Source organism: Octodon degus, unplaced genomic scaffold, assembly GCF_000260255.1.
Source record: "Octodon degus isolate 3935 unplaced genomic scaffold, OctDeg1.0 scaffold00006, whole genome shotgun sequence".
NCBI lineage: Eukaryota > Metazoa > Chordata > Mammalia > Rodentia > Octodontidae > Octodon > Octodon degus.
This window is the reverse complement of record NW_004524582.1, coordinates 22,371,974-22,388,896: the sequence shown is the minus strand read 5'-3', so window position 1 is coordinate 22,388,896 and position 16,923 is coordinate 22,371,974. Positions and strand designations below refer to the sequence as shown.

The window sequence follows — 16,923 nt, the reverse complement described above, 5'->3', positions numbered from 1 at the left end:
CACAGGCTAGATGCAAGGAGGGATGTATCAGAGTGAAGCCATTAACATGTGCAACCTACACAAAAGGGGAGTGACACAAAAGGCAAGCATGGATGTCTGTAAACGATATCAAGATTGGCCAAAGGAAGCCAGAAAGAGAAGAGCACACCTATCTACCCAAACATTTGTTGGTCTACATTTTCATCCAAGTTCCCTGGCAGAGAACTCACTCACTGAATGAAGGAAAAGCACACTTACGAAGTGATACCTCATAAACAAATGAGCATACGAAAAGCTGGAGCACCTGAAATTAAGTGTGTCAGTAACTGACATTCAGCATCAATGTTCTGTTAGGAAGGATTAAGAGCTGCAAAGAACATGAGGAATAGTTAAAAGCAACCATTTTGTTTTGAAGATGAAAAAACAAACACAGGAATTCTATGCAAGCAAGAATACATTCTCTCTCTTTGTATTCTTTAGGGAAGAGTCTACAGGTGTTCAATGTCTCACTACTAGATCAGAGTCATAGTGATCTGCCTGTTTACAGTCTCCCAAGAGCTGGGGTTACAGACATGTGCCACCACATCCAGCCTCAATCACTGGCTCAGCATACCCTGGGGGTGAGCAGGCATGGCAGGCCTGGGAATCAAACCCCTGACCCCTGTGCCTGCTTGCAGGTGCTTTAATCTGCTGAACTATTTGGCCAGTCTAGAATACATTCTCATTTAAAAATTTCTGGATTAGCTTCTGCAGGCAAGACATTATTTTACAATGCTATAGGATCACTAAGAATTTGACACCCCAAAACTCAAAAGACCACTTCCTCCCATGTGAAAAGTGGGTACTGAAGAATATTCTTGGTTAGTTTTGTGGTCAGCACTTACTTCGCTCACTCTGGAAACATTTCTTTCGGAGTTATTGCTTCAAAAGAAGGAAGGAGAAAACAGGACATTTTTAGCCACTTAATTTCCCTAAGTGACATCATGAATGACATATTGTTGTTGCCATGGAGATATAAGAAATACATATCAGAAGGAAACAAAGAAATTGATTGCACTAAGGATAAGTAGTCTTAGGCTTTGGAGAATCACTCTGCCTTTTGAGTTGTTATGGTCTGTTCTCTGCAGGAACAAAGACATATTCGTCTTCTAAAAATACTCAATCATTTATCCATTCAGCAAAGAACAAAGAAAACATCAGCGCAGGGTTCATAACCCTCTCTCTTTTTACAGTGCAAAGCATCTAGAGGCATTTTCCTGCCATATTTATCAAGAATAGAGACAGTGCTCCTTGTTAGGCCATGAAAGTCTATTCTATGTCTAGAATTTAAAGTTTCTACTCTGAAAACTCTCCACCAGGAAATGACACTTGTCTCTAAGTTAACAGCTAATTTCCAGGAGGCAAGTGATCTCTTTTTCTGGAACCATCCACTCAATGGAAGAGGGAAAAAAATTAAGTAAACAAATCTGAAAGAGGCTGGAGTCCACTGAGATGGAGAAGTCTATAAACTTATCAGTCAAGGAAAGCAGGCACTTAAAGTTGGTCCCAAACAAGACTGCAATTTTAACTGGTGCCTGAGTTGAGCTTGTTAGATGAACGACTTCCAGGGCCTCTGGCTCTTTGGGACTAAACTAGATTATTTTTAGCACAACTATTTGGAAATTTTTGAGAATTTGGACTTCTTATTCTGCCTGGTACCAAAGCAACCTTTTCACCGAGCTTTCAGGAAAGATCTTCAGTCTCTTGCACACTGAGGACCCAGCAGCCACGACCAACTGCGAGCACGGTACGGTGTTTATTCTGTTCTTAAAATTTTGACAAACGTAGATGCAATGGCCTACTTTCAGTATGGTGGATTTTTAGTGGATTAATCAGGCAGTTCTGTAGGAAGAATCCAGGGAAGTGAAGATCCAGGTCTCAATCTCTAGTCTGACGCTAGCTTTGTGACGGCAGGCCATGGCCTCTGGGCTCTGGTTTCCTGTCCAACCTACCACAAATGGGCTTTGGGGAAGATGAGATGGACTTAGCAATACTCTGTAGACTGTAAGATACTTTGCAAGGGTCAGATTTTGCTGAAGCACTGTCATAGCACTTAACATGAAACAACCAAAACTTAGGAACCATGAACTGCTGGTAATAATAACCTTGATGAATACGTATTTTTCTTCATTCAGTCTTTGGCAGGCCTTTGCTTTAGACCAGTCTCTGCCCTATATGTCTGTGATACAGAGTTTGTACTTTGCTGGGGAGATTAGCAAGCAGCACATGGTGGCTGTGTGGACCCGCAGGGGCCTGAGCATTTCCAGGAGAAGGAGCTTATTCAAACAGGAAAGCAGTGAAACAGTCCTGCGTAGGAAAGTTAGAATTCCAGAGGCAAGGAGCCCAGGACCTGCACCAAGAGGATCTGGGGCTGGACGGCCAGAGTCTCCATCCTGTCCCGAGCTCAGGACCCTCCTGCTGCAGCCAGAGAAGGACAAAGCCTGCGATTGTGAAATCTCCATATCAGAGGCCAAGGAGATGTCTTGTTTCAGCTCTCCCTGGTCACCTATCCTCTTCCTAATGATTTCCAGGCAAAGAGCCTTTTCAAGTTGAATTAATAATCAAGCCCAGACCTTTGTCGTGAAGTAATGTGTTATAGTTTCCCTCACATGATGCAGAGGAAAACTCAAATGTTTGGCAAGAAGCATAACTCTGTCCAAATCTTGGCTGTGCCATTTTATGACTGTGTGGATGAGTCCATAGAGAAATGATAGTGTTTTCATCTCTGCAAATGTGGCTAGTGTATGAGAGGAATCACAGGGTCATTGTGCTTTTGTGACAGTCTTATTTTACATAGCACAACGGCTTCAAGGCTCATCTCTCCTGTCACATGCATCAGAGTTCCTTCCTTTTTAAAGCTGAATAGTATTCCACTATACCATAGACCATGCTTTGTTTGATCTACTCTTATGTTGATGTAGTGGCCTTCTGGCTATTGTGCATAATGCTGCTATGGGTATGGGGGTGCAAGTATCTGTTAGAGTCCCTGTTTTCACTTCTTTTTCCATGCATACCCTGATATGAAATTGCTGGACCATAACATAATTTTTTTTGAGTTGCTGGGGATTGAACTCAGGACCTTGAGCTTGCCAGACAAGCATTTATTCTACTGAGCTATCTCCCCAGCCCCATAAGGTAATTTTATATTTAATTGTTTTAAGGAATCACCATACTGTTCTCCAGAGGTTGCACCATCTTACATTCCCACCATTTTTTTTTTAATTCTACAAGAAAAAATAAGCATGTCTTTTGTAGAAGGGTCTCAGTCTAAGAGCGCACTTTCTGGGAGGTCAGTGTTTCTCCCCGTGGTTTTCATGGCTAGTTTAGCAAGAACAAAGGGTATTTGTAATTTTAAAAAAACTTACAAAACATTATTGCTACATCCCTACCCTCAGGATACTGAATACATTAACATGAAAGTATTCTATGTACACATATATATCTATGATGTATAACTTTGTAAAAGATGCACTTGACAAGCTAATGACCTGTTACTTTATTATTGCCACAGAAAAATAAGGAAGTAATTTACAGTTGATATCTAGGACAGACTTGCTCAAGATTATCATTATTTCCAGAACTTTGATTCGCAACTCCAAAGAGGCACCAAAGTGGAAAGAAATACACTCTAGTGCATATCGACATAAATTTTCATAGCTCAATTTAATGCTTTTAGAGCATATTGTATGAGAAGTGATTGTTAATCTGTATAAGTTTTCAGGATTTTAAAAAGATTCTAAAGTGGATTATGGTGTGCACTGAGCTGCACAGTGTGGTTAATTTCTGGTATGCAAATTACATCTTTATAAAGCTGCTCCTAATTACCATAATATTTATAAAGTTATGACCCAAATGGTTCATTCAAAATAACTTGAGTTCACTCCAAAACTGTGGGCAGTGGACGATAAGTCGATTATTCTGAACAAGGAGTTGGAAATATAAAGCTATTTCCTTTTGAGAGTCAGAAAAGTTCTAACATCAAAATTTTAAATATGATGAATTGGAACAAGACAACTGAGGAGATGTGTAAGATGAGCCTTAGTATCTTGAAGGGAGAGAAGTCTTATAAATACACCAAGCAGAATTTTTTTTAATTTTTTTTTTAATTTTAGGTCAGGGAGTACAGGGTGTACAGGGTGTGAAGGCTGGCCCTTCAAGCTAGAATTTTAAAATTGTTTTCATAGCAAAAATATTCTCAAAACACATGAAAGAAGTCAAAAGACAAACTGGGAAAAATTATTTGCAATTCATGCCCTGAGTCGTATGCAGATAGATATAAAAATTCATTGCACCACTGTTTATAGTAGCAAAAAAAATATGTGCATTAGGGGACACCATAAAATATAATACAGGAGGGCCAGCCAGATAGCTCAGCAGATTAAAGTGCCTGCTTAGGCAGGTGCAGGGATCAAGTTTGATCCCTGAACACTGCCAGCGCCACCCCCAGGGTACACTGAGACTGCAACTGAGACTGGACATGGTGGTGTGCACTTGTAATCCCAGCGCTTGGGAGGCTGAAAATAGGAGAATCACTGTGAGTCAGATCGTGTAGTGAGACCCTATAGACCCTGTAATAAATACTATAATATACTGTAGTAAATACTATAATATATATATATATATATATATATATATATATATATATATTAGGTGTATGATGGGTGCTTAAGAACTATCGAAATAAAGGGAGTGTAGTAGTTTTATGTTTACCAAGACAGATACAAAAATATTCAAAAACTTGTGCACTGAGGCTGTGTAGCCTTTTCCTTATTAACTAAATAGAACTATGTATCAACTATCTACCCAACATTTACATTATATTAGAAATGATAAGTCATTTGTAGATGATTTAAAGCATTCAGGGACATGTGCACACACTACACAATTTTACATCAGAGACCTGGGCATCCTTGGATTTTGGCACCAGTGTGGGTGGTCCAGAGCCCTTGGAACTGGCCCTCCATGGATACTGAGGGGTGACTCTTTGTGCTGATGTGGAAATGAAGAGGACAAAGGGCAGAACAATGTGTGCAGTGCTGCATGGGGCAAGAGGATACACAAGAATCCCTAGAGAGGTAACTGGGTGTCTGGAAGTTGAAGAAAAGTAAAAAGATGCATTCACTTCTCTTTTGTTCTTCCAAATTATTATGAAGTACAAATTATTATCTATACAAAAATTAAATTTGAAAGGGTTGTGGAGGGAGCTTGGTGATCTAAGTGACTGCCTGTCAAATGCAAGGACTAGAGTTCAATCCCCTGTACTGTAGAAACAGGCATAGTGGTGCAGGTCTGTAATCCCAGTGCTGGGGAGGCTGAGACAGGAGGATCCATGCAAGTCTGAGCTGCTTAGTGAGTCCCTATGTCCAAAAAGTAATTTCTTTATTTTTTTTATTTTTTAAAAATTATTTTTCTTTTATTTATTTACTTATTGGATACAGGGTCTCACTAGGTTGTTCAGACTCTTAGTGATCCTCCTGTCTCAGCCTTCCCAGTGCTGGGATTAGAGGCAGTAATTTCTTTAAAAAATTAAATTTTAAATATTTTCAAAGACCAGAGACTGTATAAGATAAAAATAACAGAAACCCTTTACTTGTACCTCTCCAATATTGAAAAAAAAAAAAACACACACACACATAGATCCCAGAAAACTCTTTAAATCCTCTTTTCCACCTTTGTCTTACAAAATTCTCATCTTCCACAAAACTCACACCTCTTGCAAAATAGTCTTCTCTTCACCCAGCTTGGGACCTTTTGTACAAGGCTTTTCTATAAGTTTTGGCCCTGCTCACCTCAGTAATTAAAAGTCCTTACACACAGAGAACTTACACACCACTGGCCAGAAATGAACAACATTAAAAAAAAAAAAAAAAAAGACAGGCGTGATCTGGTGAGTTTGAGATGATAAGTGCAATGGGGAATAGAAATAAACAGAGCAGGAAAAAGAAGGGCCAAAGATAAAATGAAAGCACTCTTCAGCATTAAACAGCAAGGACAGTTGAACTCAGGAATGAGATGGCATTTCGGCAAAGACTTCAAGAAAGAGGTGAAGGGACAAACGTGACATTGGGGTGGGGGAAGAATCAAGAAGTTCTGTACAAGATGTTGTGTACCCTGACTGGTCAGGATTCAAAGTTTCCCAGGCACCCTGCCCCCAGCACTTTTCCTCTTGGTTTCCCCGGCACCCTGCCCCCAAACTCTCTCCTTCTTGGCCCCATGCAGAGCCAAACCCAAAACCCCAGAACAGGTCCACCTGACTCTGACCTGGGCAAGCAACCACGAAACTCTCCTTTGTTAACATGGAAGGTCCCCCCACAGACCAGCTAGCCTGCCAAGATTAGCTCTCCCTCAGCCGTTCCAGCCCAACCTACCCCACAAACACACTAAGCACCTTAACACCTTAAAAGCTCTGTGCTTTGCCTTGTTTGCTGCTGTCTTGGTCTGCTAGACATCCAGCCCACTTGCTCCCCCCAGTCAATCGCCTACTCACGTCAGAATGCCTGGTCTGGTTGATTGCATGAGTTTGTACCTAACATACCCATTTTCCATGATGCATGTAATCGTTATGTACTGCAAGCAGGTACTAGTAAAAAAATAAAAAATAAAAAAAAAACAGTTTTTTAAAAGACATGTGAAAAGGGTTTTAGACAGAGATGAGGAACATATGATGGAACCCTAAGGAATCCAGAGGGGCTGTAAGCAGGTAAATGAGCTATAAAATAGACAAAGTTGGGGTGGAAAGGGAGCTTGGCAGTCTAAGCACCTGCCTGGCAAGCATGAGGATCCGAATTTGATCGCTGGTACTGTATGCCATGTAGGCAGAAATCAAGCATGGTGGTGCCCACCTGTAATCCCAGCACTGGGGAGGCTGTGACAAGAGGATCACTATAAGTCTGAGCTGCTTAGTGAGATCCTGTACCAAACACATAACTACATAAATAAATAAATAAAATTAGAAATAAAAATAAAATTAAGTAGATGAGGTCAGAGATATACGGAGGACCTTCCAGACCATGTAACCAAGGAATAGGAACAGGAAGCTTTAGGTTCTTAAGTAGGAAAGGAGCCATTGCCCAGAGAATCCACTGTGGGTTCCCATTATGGTCCACACCTCCTTGTCTTCCTGAGTGAACCAAGCCCCAGGAGTCCCTGGAGTCACTCACCATCATGCCACTGTTCTACGTGAGGTGCCACGCACAGTGAGCCTGTGCACTGCCGGGACAGTTCACAGACTGAAGCTTTTGACTTTGGTGCAATGTTTTACCTTCCAGACCATGTAACCAAGGAATAGGAACAGGAAGCTTTAGGTTCTTAAGTAGGAAAGGAGCCATTGCAATGGCTCAGCAACCAGAAGCATAAACAAGGACAAAGATATGTAATATATACTGCAGAACAGGAAGAAAATGCTCAAGGGGGAGGGAGAGCTAGGAGGGTGGAGGGAGAAAGGAAGGAAAGGAAAAGAAAAGTAACTAAAGAAGGAAAAATGGAAGCAAAGCTTTTGCAAACAAGGAGGGGAAGAGGGGTTGAAGGGAGGGTAAAGGAATGAGAAAGAAAAGAATCAAGCCCAAATGTTCCCTATGTGAATGTGATCAATATATATATATATATATATATATATATATATATATATATATATATATATATATATATATATATTCAAACAGTACAGAAGAAGCAAAAATAATTGTTCTAAATTTAACCTAATTGGATTTAAATTTTAAAGAATCAAATAGAGTCTGAAACAGACCAGATGGTCCGTAAAACAAGAGGTTCCAGGGTATCTGAAGGGAAGTAACAAGGAAGGCCCCATTCTAATGTTCTAATTTTTCTGCATAACGTAATGCAGAGTTACCCGTCATTACCCAGCATGCATCCCTACCTTTCTCTGCTTCCTTTTTTCAACTTCCAAAACCCACTGCTCCGCCAGTGCCTAATGTAAGATCTCATCTTTTTTATGAACTGGATGATGCCCCGATTCATGAATCAAAAATAAAATTCCACTAGATCTACTGCAGGGGGAAAGCAATTCACTCATTCAACAATAAGTCCATGTCAGTTGCTCTAAGGTATCCCTCCTCTCAGCACTTTCTTGCCTGGTTACAGACTAGTTAAAAATTTATTTCAATTGCTGCTCTCCACTAACCAGCCCTGACCTGCTCTGCTGTCCCCCTGCCCCTACTGTTCACATCACTACATCCTCCCCACCCTACCTCCACGAGCCACAGTGTCTGCGATGACACTGTCCCTGTTTCTTCTCTCCAGACAATCTCTAGTCCCTGTTAGCACTGCCTCCAGGCCTTAGCCCCAAACCTTGTGTCCCCCAGGTAGTTGAAAGCCCCCTCTTGAGTCCCTTCTGTGTGATCCTTCACCTCATCAGTCTTCCACAACAGTGAGAAACTGGTGAACTAATCTACACACTCAAGGACATTAAAAGGAGCGTGCATAGAAGGTTCTTGCCATCTCTTGCACCTGAGGCTCCTTTGGAGGACTGGCATCTCTTTCAGCCTCTCAGGGCTGGCAGAATGTGCCTTAATTCCACTGAGCACCAGGCTTAGTCTTGGGTCTGCACTTCCCGCATCTGGGATGGATGTAAGCCTGCTCTCCCAGGCTCATGATGCAGGCCTGGTCCTTAGTTGTGGCAGTGGTGAGGTGCTGAGGGTGACACCCCATGGAAACCACAAGACAGGCCAGGCCCCTTCCTAACTTGATCTATTCCCCGCCCCCATCCTGTCTCGCTAACATTTTCCCCATAATGGCATCTACCACGAAGTGATGAGCCACGTGGGCCCTAATCAAAGTTGGCACTATGCGCCTTGAGCTGCCAGTACAAAGCCATGAGCTGAAGGAGCCACTTTTCTTCATAGGTCCCTGGCCTCATGTGTTTCATCCTAGTAATAAAGCACAGATGATGGCAAGTGAGACAGAGAAAAATGGTCAAGAGGTGGCGGTGTCTTTTTTGCTTTGCTTTTTTTGTTTTTAGGTTTTTTGAGAACTGTTACGCTAAGATTTGGTTGAGGTTATAAAGCCCCTGTTCAATAAGTTGCTTTGGTTTCTCACTAACATATTTCTGGAATGAGGCTTATCTCGGAATCTCAGAAGCACGCTGCACTTTTCTCAGTCTGACCTTCCTGCACTCTGGCAGATTTCTGGGTCAAATGTTGCCATCTCCCCCCATGGATATCATGAAAATGGTACACTGTTCCTGGTTAATTTTATGAGGTAGCCATCAAAACAGAAAGAAATTCTCAGACTTTTCCCCAGGCTTTAGGATTTTTGTCCTCTGGGAGAGTATCATCTAAATTAAGCACTATACAGATTTCTTTTTAAAACACAGGTCCAACCATCCAGAAATGTCTCGGTTCCACAACCCCAAGCCACTTGCCTATGTTTTCCCGTGCAAGGGAATGCTTATCCTCAAAATCAGTGTCTCTAACCGATGCCACCGTGCTCCACCCTCAGTGGATCCAGGACATCCTGCCGATACCTGCTGCATCACTCTCAGCTGCCAGGCTCTGTGGAGAGAAACTCAAGTCCTATTAGGTTAGAGCTGAGGAGACCCGGCCGCTTCGCTCCAGGCATGCGGTGCGCCGCATGACTTAATTTCACACAGCTCCTTAATTGACCCCCGTGCTAATGGCTTAATGGGACACCATGGCACTCTATCCCACAGATTTTAAATTAAAGTTTGAAGCTCCCCTCAGGACATGCACAGTATGCCAATTAACGCTAATTGGCATTACACACGATTACCAAGTGAAAAACATGGTTTTCCTGAAAATGCTTCTTCTCTTTTCCGCTTTAAAAAGCCCATAAATTCAAAGAAAACAATCATGGATGCGTGCAAAGATGAGACAGGATGATGTCTGGCATGCTGTTTATGTTAGCAGAACGCTGGAAGCAAGTATCTGTAGCGGAGGGCTAGACACATAGAACGTCATAAAGACAAAAGCAAGACTTCTTACTGGCATGAATAATTTTAACATAGGAAGACATCCATCACACATTGTTAAAGAAGTGAATGTTAAGGAATTGTAGAAAATGACCCAATGTCATTTATCTAAACAGTATAAATGAAAAGTACACAAGTGCATACTAAAGTGTAAAGAGTAATTATCTCTGTGTGGTGAGACTGGCCCTGATATTCATTGCTCTTTCTTTTTTAAAGAAATGCATTCCTTTTACAAAAAAAGACAAGTTCATTTTTCAAAACCTGTCATTGATTTTTGTAGAACAAATGCGACACAGTGATTTGTTTTGAAAATTTGCAAATCCATCCCTTGTCTATACCACCCTGTGCTGGACACTGAGGACCCTGTCAATAAAGCACTAACCCACAGGGATTTGTGAGGGAAAAATGGGATTTGCACACGTGGAAGGACGAAGGCTGGAGGGAGTTGTGGCAAGTCCCCATTCTCACATCACCCTGAATCAATCATGTGAAAGCCCCACCCTGAGAGGGTGTGTTTATGTCTGTTTCTCTTCCAGAGCCAAAGATGTTTGTGTTGCTCTATGTTACAAGTTTTGCCTTATGTGCCAGTGGACAACCTCGGGGCGGCCAGAGCAAAGGAGAGAGCTACTCCCCGAGATACATCTGCAGCATTCCTGGCTTGCCTGGACCTCCAGGACCCCCCGGAGCAAACGGTTCTCCTGGGCACCATGGTCGCATCGGCCTTCCGGGAAGAGACGGTAGAGACGGCAGGAAAGGAGAGAAAGGTGAAAAGGGAACTGCAGGTAATGAATGAGGAAGTTCGCTAGAACATTCTTCATCCAGTCCACCTCGTGTTACACCATTCTCTATCACTTCTCACGGGAATTGTTCCTGAAATCCTTCCCTCCTTCACCTCCACTAAGCCTAAAAATTTATTGAGCCCATCCTGTGCTTCTGACATTGCCCTCAACTCTGTACCTGCACCCTTACTTCATGGTCAGGACAGCTCTTGGTGGCAGACATTGTCACATCGTATCAGTGAGAAAACTGCGCCGTAGTGGGATACCATGGGTTCCTGGAGATGCCATACGTGGGCACGTGCTACTCAGGACCTGGAGGGCCAGACTCCAGCATCTGATGCCTTTCCCAGGCCATGCGATGTCTGGAGGCACAGATGGCCAGAAAGACAGATGAGCAGGAGAGGAGAGGAACCAGCTAAGCGGAGGTGGAAATTAGGAGCCAGACACTCGTGCCAGCCTGCTCATGCTGGTGCTCCGAGCAAAAGGGCCTTAGGGTTTCAGATTTTATTCTTCACAGCTGAAATGACAGTGGCACGCTACAACCAGCTTTCACAGTCCACTGCCTTCCCACCTGCTCTGTAGTGGCTAAACCACAGATCTCTCAGAGCTCTCTGCAGTGACACAGTTGTCCCCTAGTCCTGCAGTAATTTTCACTTTTTTCATCCCATAAATAAGTTGGCCTGGGAAGCTTGCCAGCCTCCATAGTCCTTCAGAGTAAGCCAAATTGAAATTCTAAGGTGGCTGTTGTAACACCAGAAGAGGAAAGGATTTGGAATCAATCTTTGTAAACAAGTTTCCAGGAGTAAAAGTTGGGACAAAAGATAGGAAGGAAAAAAATCAATATATCTAAGAAATCCGTCTGTGTCAAATCACCACACCTGATTTACTGGGCTTCCGTGGAACAATGTCAGAATACACACTGGCTTTATCAGAGGATAATGTACTTCTGCATTATTTAGTAAATGAAAAAGGTTTAGCGAATCAATAACAGCTAAATCTGTAAATATTGCTCAATATTGAAGAACCTTTGGGTAGCTCAAGGAACTCTGAATGCAGCAAATTTTCAAAGTCACACGTAGGGTAACTTCTGTAACTACAGGTTCCCCTTGAGGTGTGATGACACCAGGACCATGCTTCCGTGTTACTGACCCTTCTAGTTTGCAGTCTCTGGAAGGAATCCTGTGATGGCTAGACAAATAAGCTTTGGAAGAAGAAGGGCTTAGACACAAATCTTCGCTCCTTCATTTGCTTAGCTTAAGGTCTTTGGGCAAATAAACGTTTTGAGCCTCTGTTTCCTCATTTGTAAACTGAGACTAGCAAAAGCAAGTGTGAAGTTTAAGGGCAATGACACGTGCAAAACACCCCCCAGAATGACAGCCACTCTGGAAGCATTCGGGGAATTTTAGCTGGTATTAGGACATTTTGATCTGCAAATATAGAGCACAGCTAAACTTTGAGTTCTCCAAAGCTATTTACTGAACCAAAACTGACTCATGTGCTTCACGAAATAGTTCTAGTTTTATTTCAGATTAAGTTAAATGACCAGGATTGCTACAATTTTAAACTCGTGTGAGGCCAGCTGTCCTCCCTGTACATCAGCCATTTGGTCATCCAGGTCCCTGGGTGCTATCCATGCAGAAACTTTCTTCTGCACCTATTCCTTCTCAGGTTTAATCCAGATCAGTATTCTCAGCCTCTGCACTAATGACATCTAGGGCTGTATAATTATTTTCTATGCATGGCCATCCTGTGCATGATAAGGTGTTTCTCAGCAACCCCTATAACCCTGCAGCACCCACTGCCTTCCAAATAGGGACAACCACGAAGGTCGCCAGACACTGGAAACCCTCCCTTGGGAATAAGGGAGCTCAGCACAAAATTACACCTGGCTGAGAAGACCTTCCCAGACACTGGCAGCACAAAGATGAGGGAGGCCTGTTCTGGCCTCATTCCTTGAGGGAACCCACTACATAGACACATAGCTACGATACACCAAAGTCATAACCTTTGATTAAGAACTGATTCCATGCTGGGGACTTTAAACCTACTATTTAATCTCCAACACCGTAATCAGCAAGAAGCATAATATACAATAAAAATAATGCTATCAATGAAAATTTGGCATTCTGGGGCTGGTGAGATGACTCAGTGGTCTAAAGCACCTACTTAGAACAAGCTTAGCAAAGCATAGGAACTGCGGTTCAATCCCCCAGCACCACACGCCAGTCAGCCTCGCCCCTGGTGGGCTGAGCTGGCCACACACACACACACACACACATAAAATTTAAAAAAGAAAATTTGGCATTCAAAACTAAAGTGAATTTCCTGTCATACACACATAATGATATTCAACATCCTAGATAGGACGCATGAGTGACTCTGTGGTCAATGAACAGATGTATACTTCATGTAGAAACAGCAGGATCAGAGCCCTTGGGCTTTGGGGACATGTTTATAACATGGCTACAAGGGGTATGATGTGGCTTTTGCCCCGTTAATGACACACAAGTGTCTTTTGACTGTGTGAACAGCGAACACTCACCACACCCACAACCATGCATGGGTAAAGTGAATGAATTTCTCTCACTTCACTACCCTTAACTAGAAATAAGAGAATTGTTATTTTTAATTATAAATGTTATACGAAACCTATCTTTCTCTCCACTGGTCTGTAGCAATTATTACTGTAGCATATTATCAACATTTAACTAAATCTGAGGGCATAGTCATATAAGCATCTGTAAACACCACTAGGACCCCCTCTGGAAACTATTTAATGTATTGACTTAGGTATTCGTGAGTTAGCTATGACCCACATTTGCATATCCCAAGGCAATAAAAGCCAACTACAGGATGGTGCAGATGCTATCATGCCAATGTCACACCACACCCATATCTCAATGACGTAATGGATCGATCCATATTAAATGGTTTAGATGGATGTATGCATGCAGGATCTTTGGGTGCATGGATGCATAGATGGATGGATGGATGGATCAATGGATGGACAGATGAATGAATATATGGATGGATGGATGGATGGATGGATGGATGGATGGATGGATGGATACTGAGGAGAAAATCTTTAAGATTTTTCTGTCAAAGCTTCAGCATCTAGTACACACTTAGTGCGCATAAATAGACTCCATAATTCTCCTCTCTACCCAAGACTATGTCTGATTAAATGGGAAGATGAATAATGACTGACTCTTTCCTTATACTCTTAATATATAAGCCCTTAGCACATCAAGCTCTTCGTGCAGAAAGGAAGAGTTACTATAAATCACTATAGTTAGTCTGTAATCTCTGCTACCCAGAAGTTCAGCATATTATAGTATTAGTAGAGAGAACTTAAGCATTTAGGTTGTGCACACATTTCTGTGAACAGAGTTACAAAATCACATCCCAGTATGAAAGATTTGATCTCTGTGAATTTTCAAGCAGACAGGACCCCAAGCAATCTAAAAGTCCACAATTTTGTTTCAAAGGCTGAGAAGTGGAAGCCCATGAGATCAAGCCCCTTCTTCACAATCACCTCTGGAGAGCTGGAGGGGTTTTGTGCCACTTCGACACTTTCATATGCCCATTCACTAAGGACTGTGTTGCCCACTAACTTTGGAGTCTACTCATGAACACTTTCTCCATATTACAAATGGAGCATTTGAAAGCAGACAAGGAATGACCTTCTTTCCCCAAATCAAAAAGTCAGGAGGGTTTGAGTTGGTAATGAAACCTTATGGTTGAAATTGTTGTTGAATCCCAACTGGGTTTTATGAATGCATCAAAGGTCAATGGTGAACTCTGAAAAAAAAAAAAGTTCCTGTTAAAAATGAAAATGTCAATTTAGGAGTTGTAGTTTTTGATGCTACATTTAATTAAATGGCAAAATGCTATTCATATTCCATTTCTACCAAAAAGAAATAAATAAGAAGAGAGCAGATGATGATGACCTTATTTCAATAAGTGTCAGACTGTCTTCTGGCTCAACTAGTAGAGCTTCAGTTTGACAACAAAAGCTGTCTGTAGCTAGGAGACAGGCCTGCGAACAGTGAGATCACTGATCCTGAATCACTAGGAAAGGATCATGTCGCCGTTAACATCCTCTATGTATCATATGTTGTTGAAATACCAATTTCCAAAATTAATAAAACACAGTACTTGATATTTTAAGGGTAAATTTTTAATTCTCTTCATACACAAATGCTTCTTTAACTTTACCAGGCAATTGAAAAAAAAAGATCAAATTCTCACATTCACACATTGAAATTCTCAAACTCACACATATGTACAGTATCCAAATAATTTATATCAAAGCACCATCAAGAGCAACATGTGTAGATTAATAAACATAAACATAGTTAAAAGTGAAACTTTGCATCAAGAACATTTTTCCCTCAAGAACAGATGTTCCCAGCAACATTACAAAGTACTGACAGTTTGTATGCGTTGGGAACAGAATCATTATATGAGCAATATGAAATGGATGTGGCCATAAATTTAAACAGTGCATCTTTATGGTATTCAGCCATCGCTCTTTAACAGTTAGGTAGATTTTGCTTATTACTTAACCCCAGGATCACTGTTCCTATTCAATTAGTCTCAAGCTGAACTGTAAACATAAAGATTGGGGATAATAAAAATAGTCCTGCATGATGACTTTGAATTTGACCTTTCACAGTTGCTGTGTCTTCTTTGAATATAAGGAGACCCAGAGAAATTAAGGGACTCACCTAAAGTGATAGAACTACACAGTAGCACAGCCCATCTGAATCAGGATTCTTGAATCCAGCCCCATGGGAAGAGCCATGCTGAGGAAACAAAGATGTCATCAGGTGTGTTAGTCTTGGGTTAGGCTCAGAAGCCTTGCGTTCCAGTCCCTGCAGAGCTACAGATCCAAATTTCTCTGCCTCTCTGGGATATGGTTTTCTCCTCTAAAAAGGACCTACTGTGTGGTAGTCACATCATCACCCTTAGCAATTGTGGCATAATGAGCCCTCACCATGGGCCACTCTAGCCACTGCCCCTGGGGTGCCCAAGGTCCAGAGTCAGGCAGGTATGAGGTTGGGTCCCAGCTCCATCACTCACTACCTCTGTTCCTTGTAGAAAAATAACTTTGCTGTGGCTCAGTTTCTGCAACAACAATGGAAGCAGTAATGACTCCCAGTCTGCAGAGTCGTTGTGCAATTTAAGTAAGATAATGCAAGCACATGGCACCCTCTGCACTGTGCCTGATACATAGAAAATTGTGCACTCACATAAGTAACTTGAACTGTGAATGCTTTTGTTATTAATACCAACTGACATAAACTGGGCCATGAAATTGAGCATCCCCTACAAACTTGTCTGGTTCTGCCGGCCCCCTGAGCCCACTCTGGGAAACAATGTCATCGTGTTCACAGCCCTCTTCCTGTAGTGATCAGGCCCGTTGTGGATAATTCAGTGGCGTTTGATCCATCACCAAAATGAAAGCCATTTATTTTTACATCAGTCAGGGCCTAAACAAAGGCTCACATACTCAAAAAATTGGACTGAAAATTCTCCTGAAAATTCCCTTTCATTTTTGTGAATGAATTTGTTTAAAGGGTTTATCATTTAGTAGCTTACCGCTGACGGTTGGCAAGACAAAGGCAGGGGGTGCTGGGCAAAGCGGGGTGCGTTAGGATGCTGCTTTGACTCTTTAGAGGAACTAATTCCACTGTAACCTCTTTTTAAAGGTCTGAGAGGTAAGACGGGGCCTCTCGGTCTTGCTGGCGAGAAAGGGGACCAAGGAGAGCCTGGAAAAAAAGGACCCATAGGACCGGAGGGACAGAAAGGAGAAGTTGGTCCAGTCGGGCCTCCTGGGCAGAAGGGAGACCGAGGAGACCAAGGCGACCCCGGGCTGCCTGGAGTGTGCAGATGCGGGAGCATCGTGCTCAAGTCCGCCTTTTCTGTGGGCATCACAACCAGCTACCCAGAGGAAAGACTGCCTATTATATTTAACAAGGTGCTCTTCAATGAGGGTGAGCACTACAACCCCATGACCGGCAAATTCATCTGTGCCTTCCCAGGGATTTACTACTTCTCTTATGACATCACGCTGGCCAACAAGCACCTGGCCATCGGGCTGGTACACAACGGCCAGTACAAGATAAAGACCTTCGACGCCAACACAGGGAACCACGATGTGGCTTCCGGGTCCAC

The 16,923-nt window shown here is 42.3% G+C and overlaps 1 protein-coding gene across 1 annotated transcript; it reads left to right on the top strand.

Annotated features, from left to right (window-relative positions):
- Positions 1 to 1,685: 1,685 nt before the first annotated feature.
- On the top strand, positions 1,686 to 16,918 carry C1qtnf7 (C1q and TNF related 7; the record flags this gene model as incomplete). Its single annotated transcript, XM_023724344.1, has 3 exons — positions 1,686 to 1,765; positions 10,501 to 10,746; positions 16,458 to 16,918. Coding segments are annotated over exons 2-3 (699 nt in total), but the record flags the coding sequence as incomplete, so codon positions are not given.
- Between the last annotated feature and the right edge of the window lie 5 nt (positions 16,919 to 16,923).